Below are 22,189 nucleotides of genomic sequence, written 5' to 3' on the forward strand. Positions count from 1 at the left end.
CCCCATGTTGTGCATATTACTGCAAAATAAATAAGCTGCCATTTGAATCATTGAGTGTCCTAGACTTTACAAAAATTATATTCCAGACCTCATGAGAGTACTTCATCATCCACAAGGTGCATGTACAGGCCAATTCAAGTGTTTATACAGTGTGTGAATGTGTGTGTGAGAGAGAGAGCGATTTTGTATTTGCTTTACTTTGTCTAGAGTTCAGTGTGTGTGCTCACGGGTGCATGTCTGAGCATCAATTCATGGCAGTGTTTGTATGAGATTGTGCAACCAGTTTTCCTCCATGCATGTGTCACAAGCAGACAGCCACACAACCTCCCTTTGCTCTTTGTTTCATGCCACACACAGCCTTCTTCATACTCAGTTCCCATGAAATCGCCCCTTCTTTGCGAGTAAATGGCTTCATCTGGGCATGTGTGTGCAGTGACTGCAGTGGTTGGGGGTGATGAAAAAGAAAAAAAAAACTGACAGAGAAAGAATGGCAGTTCAAAGTGATCACATTGCCACCGTCTGCCTTAAATCACATCGTTGTTTTATGTTGCAGGTTTTTAGGACAACTTGATTTAAGAAGACATCACTTGAAATCCATAAGATATATTTCATTTGATTTGTCGAATTTTAGCTTGGCTTGAAGCCTAGTAGCTACTCGTTTATTTTTCAAGTAAAATATACATTATAAACAAATTTGGGAAAAACACCATAGAAGGAAAAATAGGGTTCCTACTGCGGAGTACTCCAGATGTCTACACCTCAAACCACAAATGTCAGAAGCAGTACAGTATGTTGCCGCTGATCATGTCATGCAGACCTAAGAAAATAAAAAGCTAATTCGGAACTACATTGGAACTTAGTTTACAAACGCCCAATTTGTGATCAAAGTTGTTTCTGGTCAAAATGTTTGTACAGGCCACTTTTTATGGCGGCTGTCACTTCAGGCAGAGTGGGAGATTGGGATCAAGGCTACATTCAGTTAAAGCTGAAATTGGAATAAAAAATAAGTAGAAATTTACTCCAAAATAATGTTAAACAATACTGAAAATACACATAATTGTAGGTATTGCATGGCGGGCAATCATGTGTCTCCAATGCCCATGCCCTAAAAAGCAATTGCGAACGCCTGAAGATCCATCCATCCTTGCATCCATCCATCCATCCTTGCATCCATCCATCCATCCATCCATCCATCCATCCATCCATTTTCTCATCTGTTTATCTTCACTCAAGTCGCAGGCGTGCTGGGGCTTATCCCAGCCGTCTTCAGGCAGTAGGCGGGGTACATCCCACTGACTGCCAACCAATCTCAGGACATACATAGATGAACAACCATTCACACCCCTACCCACCCTAGGGCAATTTGGAATGACCAATATAAGATGTTTTTAGAAGTGTGGGAGAAAACCAGACTACCTGGAAAGACCCCACATGGGCATGGGGGAGAACATGTAAATTCAATACAGGAAGGCCCGAGGTGGACGTGTTGAACGTTCTTCCACACGTAAATAAATAAATAATAAATTAATTAATAATAATAAATTAATATATGTAAATTTCTCTTTGGTATCGATGATGCCAACTTGTGTCAGTCCTATCAAAACTTGGGACGATCTGTGTGCACGTGCCTACTTTTAAACCCGCAAAATGTCAAACCATTTCAATCATGTTACTTTGCAATCTGCATACGCACGTGTCTTAAATGACAAGAATAGCGTTTTGTTCATTATTGATTTTATTGTTCCCTATTATTTTGAATGAATAATGCTACTTCTTGCTACAGGAATGCACGCTCACACCGTGTTAAGCGTGGCTAGTGAGTGAGCACCGTGCTACCCAGCCAGTTGGAAGTCATTTGCTTTCCACTCACTCAACAGGAGGTGGGGCTTTTTTTTTTTTTTTTTTTTTTAACTTATTCCGCTGCCCCATTTCTGCACACTGCGGTCTCATCCACGCAGGGAGTACGCAACGCCTGCACGACGGATCGTTCCACTTTGAAACTTGAGCCCACGTTGCGTGCAACCTGCGTGTAAGCTTTCCGTGGACTGTTTTCTTCTCCTTTTTCTTCTGCACGGAGTACGGCCGCGGCGGGTTTTTTCGTTTTTGTTTTTGTTTTTGTTTTTTTGACCCCGCTGTGGCTCATCCCAGCAAATAGTAGCCCCAGGAGCACAAATAGGGGACCAGTGAAGAGACGAGCAGGCTGGAAGAGGTCCGGACACTTAAAAGCACCATGAGCATGAGAACGGTGAACCTTGATACCTACAGCCTGTCATTGCTCACGGCCAAGGAGGACATCCTCAACCATCGTTCTTCCACCAACTGGTAAAATATTCTATTGAATCAAATCCACAAGTATCCTGTTGGTTTCCAAATATAAATGCACGAAGTTTCGCGTCTCTGTACGAGTAGGGTTGCGTAACTGGAGGATTTATTTCATTAATCCAATGAGCAAAGTGTTTCTCTACTAGAGGGTGCACACACCGTGGTCTTTATTATTTTAGTTATTATATATATATATATATTAAACAACGCAATAGTCTTCTCACCTCCGCCTTGAGAATGCACGAGAAGAGGTGATGGTCTTCCATTACGCACGCAAAGCGCAGACACTTGCATGACTCACTGCCCCCAAACAGTAAGATAAGTTTCCTTTGCCTGTAGGTAACTTGAGGCTTGTGTTCCTTGCTGCCACGATCAGGTTACTCTTCGCTCCATATTTCATGAACACATCTTTTAATTAAGCAGACACACAACCACCACAAAGTGATCCCACACTTTAATCTTAGTTGTTGTTGGCTTGATGCTAAAAACAATTGAGGCGCAATATAGTGTTGTGTACAGTTTTCCTGTATGCAGTTGACATTTCGTTGATGTACAATCACTACATTGCATTCATGTATCGAATGATCAGATCAAATAAACCAGTGGTTGTCAAAATTTTTACCCCAAGCACAACGTTCACACTGTAGTTCTCCAAGCAAATTAAGCTCAGGTAAAACAAGACCCGAGATTTCTTGCCTTTGTGTATTTAATATTATTGAAAGACACAGTCACATTATGCATGCCTTGAACATTAACACTAGGAAATTTGGAAACTGTACTTAGGCCTGTTATGACAACATGTTCCTGATGCAAGATTTTGGACCCAATTATCAGGACTAATCTTAATACACTTTACGTATAAGGATAATCTTATAAACTAATATTCTAAGACAAACTTTTAACCTTATATGTAGGGGAATCATATTTAAATCAATTTATAATATTTGAATTATCTAAATAATGGGGCAAAAAAGTATAAGTACATGTATGTATGAGGGAAAATGAAAGGTATTGGCGTTCAGATCAAACACGCAAGTAGACAAAAGACAGCAGTTCATTGATTGCACAGAGGTCGGAATGCTTGAAGTACTGCAGAACCTCCAAATGAACAGAATATGCTCTGGGGCACTCTTCTTTGCATATGGAAACAAAAACTGTGTTCCACTTGCAAATACATGCCGTGTTAATGCAAGTCATCAAACAGATGTCCTCAGAAACAAATATAACCTCTATTAAGTAATCCTAAATCATCTTTTTTAAAAGGCGCTCATGGTTTTTGGAATAAGTGTTGCTGAAAGTGACTTCAACCCTTTTAGTATAGACATCTAAGTTCAAGACTCAATTGGACTTTGAGTCTAATTGATGGTGATATATCAGTGTGATGGTTTCTGCAAAACACTCCCATCCAGAAATAAGTGCAGTGTTCCATTGTGTCTGGTTTGACGCGTGACTCATGAATTGTGACCTTTGGCCATATTTGAGATGATTGTACATGGGATTGTTTGACAGGCAGCAAGTTGTATGGCAAACAACCCAAAGACAAACTTGTTGCGTGGGATTGACTCTCCCAACAGTTGATGAGCTGGAACTTGGAAAAGATGTTCATCTATTCATTTTCATATATTTCCTTCATATGAAAGAAAGCTGAACTCGTTGGGATTGGGTGTGAGAGTTTTTTTCTCCATCCTATTCATATTCAACCTCGTCAAGCTTCATTCATGCAGCAAGAGTCTGCATTACGTCACATAGCGACAAAAAGTAGGAAGTAGGGAGATGTAATAGATGTAGATGTCACCCATGCTCTGCTCCCGCACGAGAACACATGTTCTGAAGTTCTTGGCTAGGCTACAACTTGCAATTTTGGCCTCTGTGGGTCGTTAATAAAAGTGGATGCACGTGAGGAAAAGTGGTGTGAGCCAGCAATGCTGCATTCAGTGTGGGAAGAAATCATAGTGTGGAACCGAATGAGAGCTGGGTTTTGTTTTGATGTGTCACCATGGAGATATGCAGGTGTCAGCTGGTCAGGTTGCAGGTTATCACACGGGATGCTCTCAAGTATGCTAATGTTGGCAATGGGTCAGTTGGCGTCTCATAACTGGTCGTCTATAATACTCACAGGACACTTTATTAGGTATATTTGCACAATTTAATAATTAAAAATAAGGAACAGGATATTACATTCCATATTTAAAACCAATGGAATATGAAAAAAGTATATCTTCCATTGCCAGTGTGCCATCCGTCTAGTAAATGTATTTTTTTTTCTGTGATACAGGAAAGTGGACTAGAGGTTCAGGGTTCACTTTCAGAGTATGAATGTCAGCTTCAGCCTTCCCATCAGAATTTTCCTTTTGAATAATTTTCTCCCACATTCCCAAATCACATATGTAGGTTAAACGACTGTAACTTGTTGCAATGGTGTGAATGTGCCTTTGTCCATCTGAGCCCCGTGATTGGGTGTATTCAGGGTGTACCCCGCTACTCATTCAGTTGGCTGGGATGCACTTCCTGATTAAGACAAGCTGAATTGCTGCAATGTGGCGCAATAATTTAGACCACTGCAACACAGTGGAGAATATAGGACGTTCAGCAAAATGCTAAGCTATCTTTAGCATGTATGTTTGTTTTTTTCATTTCTAGCCGAGTACCTGCAGCATATACTGAAATACTTTCATTTGGCCTGTCACGGTCATTTTTATCTTTGATAAAGAACTGGGCTGGGTATTCTTAGATGAAGGTGGCCTGTACATACAGTAAGCCGTATCTTAAGAATTATGCCACAATAGTTCAGTTGTATAAGCAAAGTGGTGAAAGGTTACTGCCCAAACCCCAAACAGCTCCTTGTCTTCAACTTTTCCATGTCTCCTGAATTCCTGGGAAAGCAGTTTGGTTTGCATATTGTATTAATTTTCAACAGATCCGCCAATAAAGATGTCTTCCTGCCAAGTGTAAACCACTCAGTCCATTGCCAGATTAGCCGGTCATAAAAAAAAAAAAAAAAAAATGCGCATGTGTGAATCAGCTGAAAGAAATGTTTGCAGCATTGTGTCAGTGTTAAGATGATTTAAGGCCAGTGACCTGGTATTCATCACGTATGGGCGCGGAGGGCTTTATCGAGCCAACTGTGATGTGCTCATTGTCACACTTTCTTTTTACAATACAAACACACATGGCTTGCGGCTCACTTGTGTTTCACAATGCCCCAGTTACAAACAGCCAGTGACAGAATAAATAAAAAAATCACTATAGCAACGTTTTTTTCTGTGTTTTGATTGCTGCTTTTGTTAGCTTGCAAAATAGTGCAGAAAGCAGTGAAGAGATTTCCACAAAACCTTTTGGAGATCTGGGTTGTGAGCCAGTAAAGATAAATATGTTAATCTTATGTCAAGCCAGGACATATTTTATTACGCAAGATAAGGGCCTTTGTCAATGATTCCTATTTCTTCTTGGGAAATGATACATGTATGCTTATGACAATGTTTAGGCACATGTTGGCATGAAGATTGGTGGTGATTCAAATAAGGATGGTTTTAATTCTACCGTATTGGTTACTTTTTAGGGCTGCAGCTATCAATGTTTTCCTATTCACTAATAGAATAATTCCTCCTGCCTTACCACCACACAAACTTATTTTTATATGGATTAGTCTGTACTACTGCATTAACATTTACCCATGTGAAAAGTGATTCCTTGGAGGCTTTGAGGCTTGATATTTTCTTTTTGTGTAATCAAATTATTTCTGCTATTCCATTTAATAGTTGTAGCACCCATCCATCCATCCATCCATCCATCCATCCATCCATCCATCCATCCATCCATCCATCCATCCATCCATCCATCCATCCAATTTCTATAGTGCTTGGTCTGATTAGGGTCACAGGTCAGGTAAGCTGCAGTCTTCCTCAGCTGACTGCTCAATGGGAGTAGTACAACATTGTCAGTCAATCACAGTGTTTGTATTTAGGCCAAACATTTTAACACCAGTTACCACCATCACACACACTCCTTGGCTATCCAAATACGATCATCGTGACCACAATTAAAATACAGAAATATGACAAAATGTTCATTCAAAATGAGCCAGGGATTTATTTATTATATTGCAAACCAAAGCATAAATATATAGGGGAAAAAAAACTGTATTTAACACTTTGAGTGCCGTTGACGTGACAGACGTCAGCGGGAAGCCTACTGAAGCAGCACCATCAACATCCATTGAAGGCTTTTTTTTTTTTTTTTAATGGGAATGGGCAGAGAAAATTGATCATTAAAGGACCTAAATAATCATATTTTAACACTTCATTTCCATGGTTAAAATATGCATATAGATGACAATTTTTTATTATTTTTTTAAATAATACTATTATAATTTTGGCCAGTGTTTGGTTTATAACTCAAGCCTGCTGACCAGTATGTTGTTGTTCCAGCTGTCCAGTGCTCAATGATGCAAAGCAACCCTGTCAAAGCTATTTTCCATGCACACACTCATAAATAATTTTTTGTTTGATAATCCCCACGCATGCGTTCAATACACAAGGCGCTGTCGACTTTTGTCCTCCTGTCTCCAGTGATGCGCCCTCACATTGGAGCATTTGTTTGAGCTGAGGTGTCCTGTGTGAGAGATTTTCCACATGTTCATGCATGAGTAAGCGGGAATGGGTGTAAAGTTACGGGTCAAATGAACACACACCTGCGAGCGAGATAAAACTCAGTGACACCAGCGGTGTAAACATGGTGATTTCTTCACCCGAGGGGGAACCAAGGGTAGAGAAGAAGAAGTGACAAAATAGTCCTTGTGTGTGTTCTGTTTGTTGTCACTTCCTTAATCCACCTGTCAGGAGTGACACACATTTTACCGAGGTTTGTGAGGTATTCTAAAGTTTTTGTTTGAAGGCTGACATGTTGAAATCAATCCTTTTGAGAGATTACAGAATGTGTGACCTCACGTTTTTGAAGAGCTCAGAATACAGCGGTCACGATGCAGTGATAAATAACAGGTGTTGGTCTCGTAATAACTTGCATAAATCTGGGTTTAAAAAAACTTTTCTTTTTAAATGATTTGTGTTTCAACTACATTAGAAACATATTTGGCATTCTTGCAGGCTGCCCTTGGGGCTGTTTGGAATAGTTTGCACTCCTAGTCGAAAATGGTGTACACGTTGCCTATTGGCCTAGGAATATCCTCCTTCGTAATTTTTTACATTGCCGATTAAAATCCTGGTCAATGTTGTATAATGCATTCCTTGGGACTATTCTTGAATTTAGAATTTTTAATGATGTTGAGTCCAAAACCATTGCTTTGAGCTTAGGTTTGCATAGGTTTCTTTAAAAAAAAATTGTAAAACTCTACAACGTATCACAAAAAATGTCAGACATACACACTAGGTAGAATACAAGTTACACTTCTTTGCTTATGCAAAATCTTAAACCTGAATCTTTTAAGATGATTATTTGAGCCAACTGTGGGTAGCAAGAATTACAATGATCAATAATTATAATAGTTGTTCTACACGTGTCAGTTTATTTGAAGAGAGAGACTAGAGGCAGCAGTAATTACTAATCACCATGTTTCTGTACCACTTTAAACCCAAATTACATTCATCTGTGGACTCTTGAGATTAAGGTGTGTGTTATAATGGTTGGTCAAAGACCTAATCAGAAATAGCTGCTAATTGTATGCGGATTGCTTGTGTCTGTGCTGAACACAATCTGAATACATCAGTGTTTGCCACATTACAAAAGGAACACTTTTAATGTTAAAATATGGTGTATTTTAGGCAGGTTTAGTGGTTTCTTGACAGCACATAACACTGAATGCAAGTGGAATTTTTACCAATCAAAAATTCGATATTATTTCAACTCTCACTCACATACTTCACTGGGTGAATGCTATGTCAAGCATCATATCAAGAACATATATCCTTTTTTAGGCTGACACCAGTGATATAACATACTTTATGACTTCCCTTTTGCAATGCAATACAGTAACTGAGGCCCCGTTAAAAGGCTTTGATTTACTGTCATGCAATAGAGAATTGACTTATTTAACCTTGCCAATTGGCCATTGCTGTCTATATTTTATTTTGATGGTACAGTTTTGTCCCAAAATATTGGCAAGAAAATAGAAGTGGTTTTGAGTGTGTGCTGAATGCGTTTTTTTTGTACGGAAACTATTTTTCAAGCTCTTTTTATGGTGTTTCCGACCATCAATGTATTATTGCACAGGATGTGTGCTCCAAAGACAAAATCTATTCTACACACATATACAAAATTAGCTTGAACCAATGGTGTCCAAACTGCAGTCCTTTCTTTGCTTTATAGTGGCCTGCGGCAGATACTAAAAAAATTACTTCTAACGTGGCACAATGCAAGTTGAAAAAAAACATTGGGTGGGGTGCAGGCAATGTTAAAGGTGTGGGGATGTGTAACATGACCAACCCCAAACAACAAATGAGCCGTGACAGTCGTTCCTTGAGCCCTGAGTCACTCTGATATCTTTCTCAGCGGACAACCAATGGTGATACAAGACAAAATAGCTATCTCTTAAAATTGAAAGAAATGAGTGAATTTTTCATCTTAATTTGTATTGCATAAATGCAATATTAATCAGAATACCATGTGTAGATAAATGGAGGCGCGTAAAACATTATGTAAATATAAAAAATTGACGGGAGTTCTTTTATTGTTGGTTGCTATTTTTGGTTGCTTGGCAAGTTTCAATAGCTTACATACAGAAGTACCAGAAAGGGTGGCCTAATGGCTGTAATAATGGAGCCACAATATTTTCAATATGTTACATTTAAGGAGGAGAGGAGGTGTAAAGGTGCGGTATTTGGCCACGGCATTTTGTGCCATCACAGCCTCATGAGGAGACACACACAAACACACACACAAACACCTACCCTAGTGGCCTTGGTCGCATTTAAAAAAAAGATCTGTAGGGGCAACAACATCTGAATTTGGTCACTTCAGGCTGCAGTCACCACTCATCCATAACCTGTGAACATGTATGCCAAAAAAACAGATGTTTAGTTGTTTGTGTAAAATTACATTTTAAAAAAAGTTGGGTGTTATATAGTGAATGAGATAATCATGTCCGCTATCACCAGTCATGATGTTTGCCAAGTGACTTTAAATGGCTTGCTCGCTCATCTCCATGGTTGCAAAGGGTCTCCGCCTGGCTGTCATCATGCAGCAAAATAAAACTTGATCAAACTTGCTGCTGTTGTGAAGGGTGGGTTGAACAAGAAGGGATTGAGGGTGCCTGTTGTCATGGTGACCTGAGTGGGAACATTAGTTTGTTTGTTCAGGCAAATTCAATGAGAGTGGACATGGGCAAGGGCCATAAAATGAAAGTGCACTTAAGTGAAATATATGGAGAAAAGGGCCACATGTGAGACGGAATGCTGGGTGGTCCTCAGAGAATGTCAGGCTGATGAACTGGAGGAGGAGAGCACAGGTGGAGGAGTAAAAAGGAAGGAAAGATTAGCTGTAGCGATAAATGAAAACATTCAGTTTGTTTACATGGAAATGGGTAAAGATAAGATGTTTTAATTACGCAATTTTTAGAGGATGCACATATGTGTGTGTCTGTGCGTGTGTGTGTTTGTGTGTGTGTGAGCATGTTTGGGACAACATGTACAGGAAATGCCAGTGGAATCCCAGAAGCCTGCACTTTTAGAGAGTTTATCACTCCATTCTCCTCCTGTTTTCTCCCATTCATCTCCCATTTCCTCTTCATCATCACCTCTACTTGCCCTCCTTTCTTTAGAAGGTACTTTGCAGTGATGCTTTGGAAGTGGAACATGTTCGTCTCAGGGTGCTATTTTGATATGCGCATCTCAAGACAGTTTTAAAGATAAAAGTAAGCAGTTTTAGGGTCAACCTGTCACTTCAAAGCATTTGTATATCCACTAGAATGTATACTGAAAAACAGACATACAAATGGCAAAAGCCAACCTCTGTCATTTTAATACGAGCCCTGATAAAGGGTAATAAAAGTTCTGCATCTCATCTTTATGCATTTATTTTCACTGTGTAAGCACAAAAAAATGAAAAAATGCAAATTTGGCATCATTCCTGTTTGTTCCTTCCGAAGCTTAAGTCAGTTTTTAAGCATCAAAACTCCAAATACAACATACTATAATGACAGATTTTTGTTTTTCAAACTACACATGTCAAATAGCTGTAATGTATTTTGTGTATTGGGAATAATTTCTACAGTTAGTGCTGTAATTGGGATATTATACATATATATCTACTCCATTCATGCTGCATTGTTGGTTCGTCATTGATTCCATCCCTTCTCACAAGCTGACCTCCATATAAAATCATCAGTACGACGCATTCGACTCTCAGGAAACACAACACCCAATAAACACATACGCCTTAGCCACCTTGATCCATTCACTCTGCTGTCAGTTTTTCCTTAAGATTAGTTTTTTTTAACCTCCTGTTGGTCTTTATTTCCCTCGATGTGAACTCAGAATTATAGCCCATCTGATGCATTCCCTTTCCGATTGCCAGATTTGACTGTTTGACAGACCCCCATTTCCAGAACCCTGAAAATAGACTTTACCATGGATGTTGAGGAGTGTGTCAAGAGGGAAAACATAAATCTTGTATCCATGTATGACCAAAAAGGTCATATTTGAACATGTGACCTTCCGCTGCTATTCTCCAAAATGGCTTATGGTGAGGTGAACTTTAACTTTCTTATCAGCTTTTCACATGTGAAAAGTCTGGACTGCTTCTTCCTGTTGAATTAGCCAGCTTTATGTAATCCTGTCTACAATGCTTTCTTCAATGTCACAGTCATCACTTCTGCCTTGAGGTCAAATATGCAGTGTAACATTAAGATTACAGCAGAAGAAACGTGTTAGCTGTCTAATTAGTCCCTGTAGAGCGACCCTTACGCAATCGCTGGCTTCTGTGTTAACTGAGGATTAACTCAAGCTAAAACACAAGCACCACTGTTTGAACAATTCAGTTTGGCATGCACAACCTCACAATTGGTCATCTGACTTGCATCAATAAGTTTAGATCATATGCCTCATATGTATCAGCAGCAAGTTTGAACCCTCAAAAATGGCATACGTTCAAACTGTAATTCTTCTGCCTTGCTTTTTGCATCTCCTCCTCATTTTCCACCTGCCTCACCATCAAGAGGGCTCAAGGCTGTTCTCTTTTCACTGGACCTTGGAATTCAATTAATTATTTGTTTTCTTTGTCTAATTCTAAACACTGAATAGGCAGTGAGTGACAAGGCAAGGACTTTTCAATACTCCACTCCTTGCAGCTCAATAATATACAACTTGTATACAACGCGATGTTCTTCCTTCCAATCTTGCATCAATTTCGTAATCCCTGCCCCTCCAAAAAAAATACCACTCTCCTGAAAGAGCCTCTGTGGTCTGTTAATCGTCTCCAGGGGATGATGTTATGTACTCCACCCAGTCAAATATAATGCATATCAGTCACAACGAATCAATGGGTGGAACACAGCTCTTATGGTTCACAGACACGCATACACTACAACAGTAGTGTACACGTATACACTTATCGTTATTGTGGGCCACATTGTTTTTATACTTTCTGTCTGTGAAGTCACATTTACCTTGTTTTGAAATCAGAGGTCGGTAAAAACTGTTCAAAAGAGAGAGGAAACAAAAAAAATGCTTGTTTTTTTTTTTTTTTCCCCCACAAATTTTAAAAGTAGAAGACAACTTGCAAATTTGGTATTTTAGCCAGAAACCTGAAGTCAAATCAGCATTTTGCAGGCCACATAAAAATGAGGTTGCAGGCCAGCTCCGACCCCCGGGCCTTGAGTCTGACACCTGTGCACTACAACAAACTTGAAACTGATTTACGCAGTTGTCAATTAACCTGTTCTCATATTAATGCAAAGGAAGGATTCACTTTGTGGTAATAAAATGCAAGACTGCTATGTCTGACTTGTTTAGTTGAGGAAACCTTTATGGAAAATACTTTCATCAGTTTGAATGATCAAGCTGACCTGATGCTGTGAAAACATTCTATTAGTTCATATTGGTTTCGATGGTCATACAGGTCCCGGATGTAAAACTTGCAAGAAAAAAAACAAACCAAAAAAAACATCCCATCTGCAAGCATTTAGGAATGCAAACATGGTGCCGATTTGAACCTCTACCCGGTAGAAAAAATAATATTGTTTAGTCTCCTATTTTGTTAATGTTTTTCAGTTGGAATTCATGTTTTCATTGTTAAAATGTTGTAATCCATAGATGACAGGTCCCTAGTGTAAAATTTGCAGTAAAAAAAAAAAAAAATCCCATTTGCAAGCATTAAGGAACCTGTTTTGACAGTCTCTACTAGTAATTTTTAGCTTTTATTTTATTTAGTTTTTTATTGCTTTTTGTTAGAATGAATGTTTTCATCGTTAAAATGTGTTGTAATACATACATGACATTTCTAGGAAGTTGTCAACCAAAAAATAGGTTTTTATGACACATTCTGTGTGTTTTCGAACCTATCCAAACTTGAGGCATCACAGGTGTTGTCACATTATCCACTGCAAGGGCTACCGGAAGTGACATTAAAATAGCTAGAAAGCCAGCTACACCATAGAGATACTACGCAATTTCACAGGCGTTCTCCTGACTGCGCAATGGCAAGCAATGTTTTTGAATTATCACAGGGCATTTTGACACACAAGAGGCGACATAAGTCTCAAACATTCACTTACGGAGGGTTCTACCACTCTGTGCGACAGCCAAGAACTCTCTTTAACCTTTGAGAATGGGAAACCGTCCAGCCACCCCTGTTTTTTTGTTTTACTTTTGAGTATAATTTCCTCCTAAATCTTGTCGTTAGACATCCCATTGTTCGTATTTTCGGTCAGTGTTTTTGAAGTTATGCCAAAGGATGTTACATGAAGTTTCTCAGTGAGTTGCAACACATGAAAGTTGGTTATATTGTGTGCCTCCTTTTACTGGCTCGACATACATTTCATCATTTTGAGTTGTCCTTCGGGAGGCCGCAAGGGTATGTTTCCACTCATTGCCTCAATAGCTCTCACCAGAGAGGCCCCGTTCGTCAGTTTGTGAGGATTACTTGTGTGTTCGGACCCTCTTTGTAGCACACCTGACTCAATGTTAAGAGGCCCAACAACATACTTTACATGGTCTCTCTTCCTCTGTCTTTCACTTCTTTGCATTCATTCCAACTTGTTCTCCTACTTTTGACTTTCACTCACTGGATTTGGGGCAGCTCTTTGGCAGAGAAGTGTGCACTTAACTTAGTCATTTGTTGGCAGCCAGGCTTTGATGGCCATGTTTCATCATCTCATTTAAGTGGCTAAAATGAGGTGACCGAATGACTGACCACTGATGGAAAATTAGTTTGGCCATCACATCAGTTTGCCTTGAATGTGCAAAACATGTGCTTTATATCTGCATTTTGACACACATAATACTTTAACGTGGCAATAAAATTCACAATGAAAAGTTCGGATGAATTTGGTCAAATTGCATGAGACGTTTAAAATTATACTCAATTTACGCAGGCCAGTTGAAACCATTGTTTTACATTTTGGGTAAAAACATTTTATTTAATCCGGTACATTGGAACACAATTCTTTTCTGGGCTATCTCAATTTTGGTGTCTTTTTTTAAATTACATTTACATGATTAACATTTGTATACATTTAAAAATGTGCTAAGCTCTGTTGAAACAGCTAAGGCATGATGCAAAGACGGTCCATTTTTATCTTGTTAATTGTCAAATGCAAGTTAATTAAACCACTGTGAAGTCCTGAAAAGCTTGTTGGGCGTTTTGGTGTATTTTCTGTTGACGGTCCTTATGTTTCAAAAGTGTTCAAAAAATGAAAAAAAAATGAAAAGAGACTGTCATGCAGAATTAAATGTTTGCCAAATCAGTGTCTCGTATGACAACATGCTTGCTATTTCAAGTGGCGGTGTGATACTTTTAGTGCCATATAATTGTACTGCTATTTCAAGTGGCAGTGTGAAAAATTTAGTGACATATAATGGTGAACTTAGATAATGCAACATTTTTGAAGCACACATACTATGGCGTCTCAGCGATACCACACCCTGCAAGTCTACTACTGCCTATAACACTACCTTCACAAAACTTCACCCAAAACTTCTTTGGGTATCTTAAATGCAAAAGTGCAAAACATATCAGCCACCTGTTAGGCAGGCCCAACCTATTTAATATAATTACAGATGAATAGACCTAGCATTATTGAATAAAATTAACATTATTGTGATGAGACATATATTTTTTAATTGTCCATAGAATTATTGAGCTCTATTTTGAGTTTTTAAAATATTTTTTTCTTTTTTTTGTTCAACACTAGATGCCATTAAACCATACATGTATCTTTAACTCTTAGCTTACTTTTAACATAAAAATCATTTTGTCTGTAGGCTCCATTCCTATGTTATCTCAGTTGGCTCTTCACATTTCTCTGACCATTCTTCTGTTTAGTCCAGACGGAGGAATGCATTTGCTGCCGGGCTTGCCACATAGACATGACACTATATGAGTCACAGAGGGTATTAAATGAGTAACACACTGGACAAAAAGAGGAAAGACAGGCAAATATTTTGGCAGGACCTCTTTTGCCCATGTTTGGAGGGAGGAAATGAGCTCTGTGTGCCGTTGGGGATGTCTCAGACCTCCACACTGAAACACAGACAGCGATGTAGACTGAAGGCTAAAAATATCACTGGGATCTCAGGTCGGCACTAAACCAAGAATAAGAGGTGACCGGGTTTGAGAGTGAGCGCGGGGAATGCATCATTCATAGAAAAAAAAATTGCATTTATGTCATTTTTTATGTAATCTACTGTCATTTGTAAAAAAGAATTAAATATGCATAATATATGGATTATACATGGACGACCTAGGACATGCTGGAGGAACGATGTCTCTTGGCCTGGGAATGCCTGGGGATTGACCTGGAGGAGCTGGACAAAGTGGCTGGCTGGGGAGAGGCTGCTGAGGCTGCATATATGTATATATACAGTGGGCCCCCGGGTTACGAACTTAATCCGTTCAGCGGCTACGCTCGTAACTCGAACTGCTCGTATGGCGGGCAATCCAAACCTATGTTAATTCGTGAATGCGTGCAACGCGTGAAGAAACCTTAGGTAAAAACATCACGACTATATGCACATATTAAAAGTGAGTAACATAACCTACTGTACAGTTAAATTGAACAACATATACAAAGGATAAATGACATTTACCTTTGGAGCGACGTAACTTGTGCTGGGTGGAGGCGGAGGGGAGCAGAGACCAACCCGCAAAGTACGTACAGTTATGGTGATATGCTATTGCTCTTAAAATTTCACAGTCACTCTTTCAGTCACGGTGTCAGTTCTTTTTTTTTTTTAATTATCTCCTGCTTCGTTTCTATTGTCATCATCCTCTTACTTCTTCCTTTACAGCTACTAGCAATTTTAGAAGCTATGTCAAACAGATAAAGTTTGCAAAGTCTTCACAACATTCCTTCCTTCCGTTTCACTCATTTTTTCTCCTTCCTTCCATCCCGACCAGCTGTGCCATCAAGCTAGATAAAGGCGTTCGGCCAATAGCATATCGGCATTTCTGTGATTGACGTGACGCCGGCCAATAGCATCTCCGTGAGTGAGACCGGGTGACCTTAATCGACCAATAGCATATTGGCATCCATCCAATATGGGGTTAGTCACTGTCTCAGTCACGTGACTGACACCGTGACTGAGACAGTGATTGTGATGTTGTAAGAGCAATAGCGTTCACGTTACTGTCACAAGTGTCAACTACTAACTTTGATGACGCAGCCAAGCGAAAATATATTTGCTTACACAATGGCAGGCATGTTGGATTGTTCGTAAGACGAACGGTATATATATATATATATATATATATATATATATATATATATATATATATATATATATATATATATATATATATATATATATATATATATATATATATATATATTTATATATATACTGTATATATATACTGTATATATATACTATACTATATATATATATATATATATATGTATATGTATGTATATACAGCGGGCCCCCGTGTTACGAACTTAATCCGTTCAGCGGCTAGGCACGAAACTCGAATTCGCCGTATGACGGGCAATCCAAACCTATGTTAATTAGTGAATGCGTGCAACGCGTGCAAAAACCTTAGGCAAAAACATCATGACTTTATACACATTAAAAATTTGTAACATAATCTACTGTACAGTTAAATTAAATAACGTAAATATACGAAGGAAAAATGACATTTAGCTTTAGGGTGATGTGACTTGAGCTGGTGGTGGGTGGAGGCGGAGGGGAGCAGAGAAGAACTCGCAGATTTTTTTTTTTGTCTTAAACGAGAACTTTTATTAAACGAGAACATATCACCAGTGATTTTCTTCTCTTTAATCCATAATAGAAGAAGCCTCTTCATTTTGTTGTTGACCGAGGTCCGTCCCCTGGCAAGGAAAGTCTTGCCCTTAGAAGACTTGCTTGCTTTCATAGCTTCCTTGTTATTGAGAATTGCACCGATTGTCGAGCGGTTACGGCCATACTCACTAGCAAGGTTCACTATGCGTGCGCCTCCTTCATATTTTTTCATTATCTCCTGCTTCGTTTCTATTGTCATCATCCTCTTACTTCTTCCTTTACCGCCACTTGCAATTTTAGAAGCCATGTCTAACAGATAAAGTTTGCAAAGTCTTCACAATACACCGACCAGCTGTGCCATCAAGCTAGATGAAGGCGTTCGGCCAATAGCATATCGGCATTTCTGTGATTGACGTGACGCCGACCAATAGCATATTGGCATCTCCGTGACTGAGACCGTGACTGTGACCTTAATTGACCAAATAGCATATCAGCATCTCCATGACTTAGACCGTGACTGTGACCTTAATCGACCAATAGCATATCGGCATTTCCGTGACATACGAGAAAAGTTGTTTTCGTTGATGCAGCAAAGCGAAATAAATAGTGCAGACACACTGACCGGCATGTTGGATGGTACGTAAGACGAAAGGTTTATGCGTAAGAGGGGGACAAAAAAACGCCGCAGTCCACATCGTAAAATGAAAAATACATAAAACAGGGGGTTCGTAAACCGGGTCCTATATATACAAAATCTCATTCAAAATAATAAATTAAGATTAACTTTACCTGTAGATTTTGGCGTGTTGTTCAATTTCAAGTTTAAGTTACCAAATATTTTTTTTGGTTTATGAAGGCATCAGGATGAGTGAATGATGCGCCTATTTGTGATGAACTGGTGTCCATATTCACACATTCTTTTCATGTCAATGTAATCAATCATTGACCTTTCTGTTCCTCCCCCTGCTGGCACAGATGACTTGAATGAATAATATGAGTAAAAGTGAAGGATTTTCTTGTCATAGAAAAATTTGTATTATGATGTAAGAGCATGGATATTTGCATTTTTTTCTAGAACGTATGATATGAAACTAGATTAGATACATGTGGTGATTGAGGTCAGAAAAAGAACAGTGTCATGCATGAACAGGAGACATACATTTACCATAAATATGAGTTTTGCTTTTTCCTTATATGCAGCGAAAAGTTCAGTGTTTAATCTGTTTTCTATTGCTACACTACTACTACAGTTGACCATCTGTTTCTATTATATTCATCTTGAAATTGTATTGAGGTAGCATGCATTACATGGATGTATTACAGGAGCTCTTATGGTCCAACACAAACATTCCTCATTGTTACTGGCTCGTGGTTCTAACTGTGTGCACACATGTTGGTGCTTGTATATTGTTTGTGTTCTTTTTGATGATATGAACACTTAAAGTATTTGTTTAGGGCAGTAACAGTCTGGTGATGGTAACCATGCAGGCAGTTTGCACACGTTTCATTTGTTATTATTATTAAGATATTGACATTATGGTGTTTTCCTCACTTTGGCCCCTCCCTCTTCTCGTCTCTTCTTTTTTTCTCTTCTCGTCGCTTCTCTTCTCTTCTTCCTCTATTCTGATGTCATAGCTGGCACGTTACATGGATGACTCTGTTTTTCCCATCAGCAAGCTACATTTACATCTTCTGTGTGTATTTTTGCGGGAGAGTTTGTCAGTTGCGTTGTCACAGTGTCTTCTGTGTGTTTGCAGAAATTCCGCTAATGATTGATCGTGCAAAATTTAAAAAAAAATAACCACTGATCATTTTTATGTAAATACATGGCTTTAAAAAGGCTCAACAGGATTAAGCTTGTCAACAAGTTTTGATATAATCCATTTTTAAAGTAATATAACACTGCAGAAATGGCAACATTTAACTTTTTGCTGAGATTTTCTTGCATGCTTGCTCATTACGTGCCATTTTCTCTTCCATCAACACCGGAGATGGTTTACATCTACATAACTAGACTAAACTACGTGATGGCATTTTTATTGACGTGTTTTCAAAGACAAAAACAGCCTAGATATTTTTTCCATGTCCTCAATGGAAAAGAGTTGAATTGGCTTCTTTTTTTGCATGATCCACCCTGTTTTGGAAGCTTTTCAAGTCACTAGAAAGGAAAGCAAGTTATGCAATGAAAAAGTACACGCAAAACCTTTGTTAAGCAGCTTCACAATAGCGATCTCTCCATAATAGCTCATTAAGAATTGTGATCATTGTTTGGGAATGAGCGTTAAATGGACTGCATTATTTGGCATAATTTGTATGGGCACTGTATGAGTCCATACTTTTTTTTTTTAACTGTCTAAGTTTTTTTTTCAGCTGTCTGAACAAGGCCGTGTGTGTCAGGGAGTGGGGAGGGAAGGAGCGAATTGAATTGTGTCAGTGAACCAGCCATCCATCCATCAATTTAGATCTGAGAGGGGTGTACACCTTCAACTGCTTGCCAGTCCATCACAGGGCACTAATGGACAAAAGTATTCACAGACACTTGTACAATTTAGAGTTTAGAGTTTGACTGGTACTGTAAATATTTAGCTTTTTGCAATTATGTCTTTTAGACTAGGTAAAACATGTCTTGACTGTACAATCTCCATTCGATAAATTGATGACAAAACAGACAGAATTTTTAATTTGTAATTTTGGATGGCTGCAGGTGGATAATTTACATTTGGCTTTAATTTCATGAATAAAAGGATTACTAAGACATTTTTTGATTCTTTTTTACAGAGTTGTGCTCACTTTATATGTTGGACTGATTTTGTGGCTCCCATTGTTTTTTTGTTTTGTTTTTTTTTCTGTGGGAGGAAGTCAGATCGACTCTTGGAGTATTGAAGTTAGCTGACCCTGTAAGATTCTTTTGGAATGTGGGAAGAACCCCATGCAAGGATGGGAATAGCATTTAAAGCTGGTCTCTTTTGCTTCCGCATCATTAAATGATGGAGTCAAAGTAGGATTGTATTCATTTTGGATTGCTCTAGATTAAATAATAATAATAGAAAAAAAAATTGATATAGTATTTAGTCTCTGACATCTTGTTGGCTGTGGATGTAGAATGTGCACATTGACCCAAGACTCCCTCGGACACATGCTGACCTCTGATCATGGCTGCTTGCCTACAACGACCTTCTGGAATGTCTCGACGTGAGGATCATTGGATTGGAATCCTAAATCAGGATGCTTTTAAGACTAATACTGTAGTGGTGTTACTGCTGTGTTTTGTTTTCATGGCTGATCTCTGCAAACATGAGATGAATTAATTTTACAACAGACTTTGGAATGCAGTTTGGAATTTGATGGATGTGCGTGGAATTAACAAGTTTCAAAGTGATTGACAGCTGGCACGATACTTGCTTGCTTATACTTCTGTTGTAAAACCTCAAATATGTGCTCGTGAACAAACATCAACATGATCGATGTTGTACTTTAGACTGCACTGTGGCTTATTGACTGTTTCGGAGACCAGGCAGACACACTGCATGTTCATTGGTTTTTCTGTTTTTGAAAGCGCATTCAACTGTTTGGCTCCAGTGCAAACTGTAGTCTCCAAAACATCCATTGAGAATAAATCCGCATCTGTCTACAAGGCATTCCATTAAAATTAATATTGTGCCAATTGTACAGGCAAGATTTATTGCAAGTGGTGTTGTGTAAAAGTACATTAGTATTATCCAGGTTTATAAATCTGTGTACTGTAAATATTAACAATGATCAACACAGCAATAAAATCAGCAATGTGAGAAGAGATCTGCATCTTCATGCTCTTTGTAGGCGGCAAGCTTATTAGAGCAAACAACATGATAACTGTGGTCTCAGTGCACACACACACACACACACGTGCACACACACGCACACACACACACACACGCACACTCACGCACACACACTCACGCATTGATTGACTTTGGCCAGCCTTTGTTCATTGTACCCACACTGACCTTTTGTATCATGATGCTAATTCAGCCCTTGTAGGCTGTTATTGTCTGAATACTGAGAGACAAACATTCACACTAGGGCGGATGTCTGTCAAGCAAGACTTTTCATGTCCTATTTATATTATCATTATATTATTATTAATAATATTGTTATTACTATTTATAACAATATAATAGGGATTAGCAAGTGATATTATCAGCCATGAAAGAGTTCAAGTTCAATTTTCCACTACAATGCAGATTTCTAGAGTAAACAGTGATTATTGATTTAAACGCCCCCCCCCTCAAAACACCGTTGACAGGCCATTTGAAGCTGCATTTAGACATGAATTTGTGGATTTTTAACCATGCAGGAAGAATACAGTTTATTTGATCTCTCAGTGAGTTTATTTTGTTACATGCAGAAAATAATTTCTTGCACTTACTGTTGTTTTTATTGTTGAAGTGAGTGCCATCTTGGAATAGGATTTTTTAAAAGGAGAGCCCCATGCACAACAACAACAACAACAAAAAAATCACACAATGTTATTTTTTGTTTCAAATCCCTTGCTGTTGAAGAGTTAATCATTTTTACGTGCATTTGAATATTAAAACATTTTAAGATATTGTGCCATGCTTAAACAAATGGTGAAAACAGAGATTTGCACATACTAAGCGAGTATTTAAAAAAATTTTTTATCATACACCGTATTATGAAGTGTGTGGCTCCATGTGGCCTACACGGTAAGCACCGATGTAAAATTGTGGCCCCATCCATTGTTTTAACTTGCTCATCCCTGATGTATAGTAACAGTTACATGCTCATGCAGGAAGTGTATGTGTGGCAAGTTCAGCTGTTGTCTCAGAAATATTGGGCATCTGCAAAGAATGTACACGCTATACTGCTCCAAGCCTGCAGGTGCAAATTTGTATGCTAGGAGTGATGGGTTTTGATTGCAGTAACAGTTAGTTGCAAAGAATTCAGTTTGATTGCGTGGAATTGATTCGGTAATCACGCCTTGAAGCAAATGAAGATAAATTGAGTGCACTACTTTTCAGTGTTGCAGTCTCAACGAGTTTATGCTGATGCTTGCAATGGAAAGTTGAACTCCAGTCGCACTGTGATGGCAAAAATCCCCCTCCGGGCAATACTGTTCTCCTCGGTACAGAACATTCAGTAATTCATTCTCTAATATCACTTATCATGATTGCTGATGATTTTGAGTCAACCACAGCTACTGTAGGTGAGTTGAGTACACCCTGCATTTGTCGCTAACCAATCAGAGAGCATGAGAGAACATCCCGCTCACATTACACCTATGGACAATTTAGAGTGTGTTGGTGGAATGTTGGAGGACAGAGAGAAAACCTATGCAGGCATGTGGAGAATTTACAAACTGTGCAAGAGTTTGCAAGATGAGATAGGAACCTAAGAACATGTGATGTGATTAAAAGTCACGTGCTAACCACTGGCTCAATATGCTGCTACAGATATTC

At 38.8% G+C, this 22,189-nt stretch overlaps 1 protein-coding gene across 5 annotated transcripts in view; it reads left to right on the forward strand.

Moving 5' to 3' along the window:
* Positions 1-1,915: 1,915 nt before the first annotated feature.
* The window catches only part of LOC148429455 (uncharacterized), a 36,891-nt gene continuing 16,617 nt past the window's right edge, over positions 1,916-22,189 (forward strand). For 2 of the 5 annotated variants that reach the window (XM_088424763.1, XM_088424786.1), the window contains exon 1: positions 1,916-2,322. In XM_088424763.1, coding sequence (XP_088280889.1) covers positions 2,231-2,322 — 92 coding nt within the window. In that variant the 5' untranslated portion in view covers positions 1,916-2,230. The remainder of the gene's footprint in view (positions 2,323-22,189) is intronic. The other 3 variants (XM_088424776.1, XM_088424795.1, XM_088424768.1) reach the window with 2 other exon arrangements.

The sequence above is a fragment of the Hippichthys cyanospilos genome, chromosome 1 (genome assembly GCF_059441005.1).
Source record: "Hippichthys cyanospilos isolate Australia breed blue-spotted pipefish chromosome 1, RoL_Hcya_1.0, whole genome shotgun sequence".
NCBI lineage: Eukaryota > Metazoa > Chordata > Actinopteri > Syngnathiformes > Syngnathidae > Hippichthys > Hippichthys cyanospilos.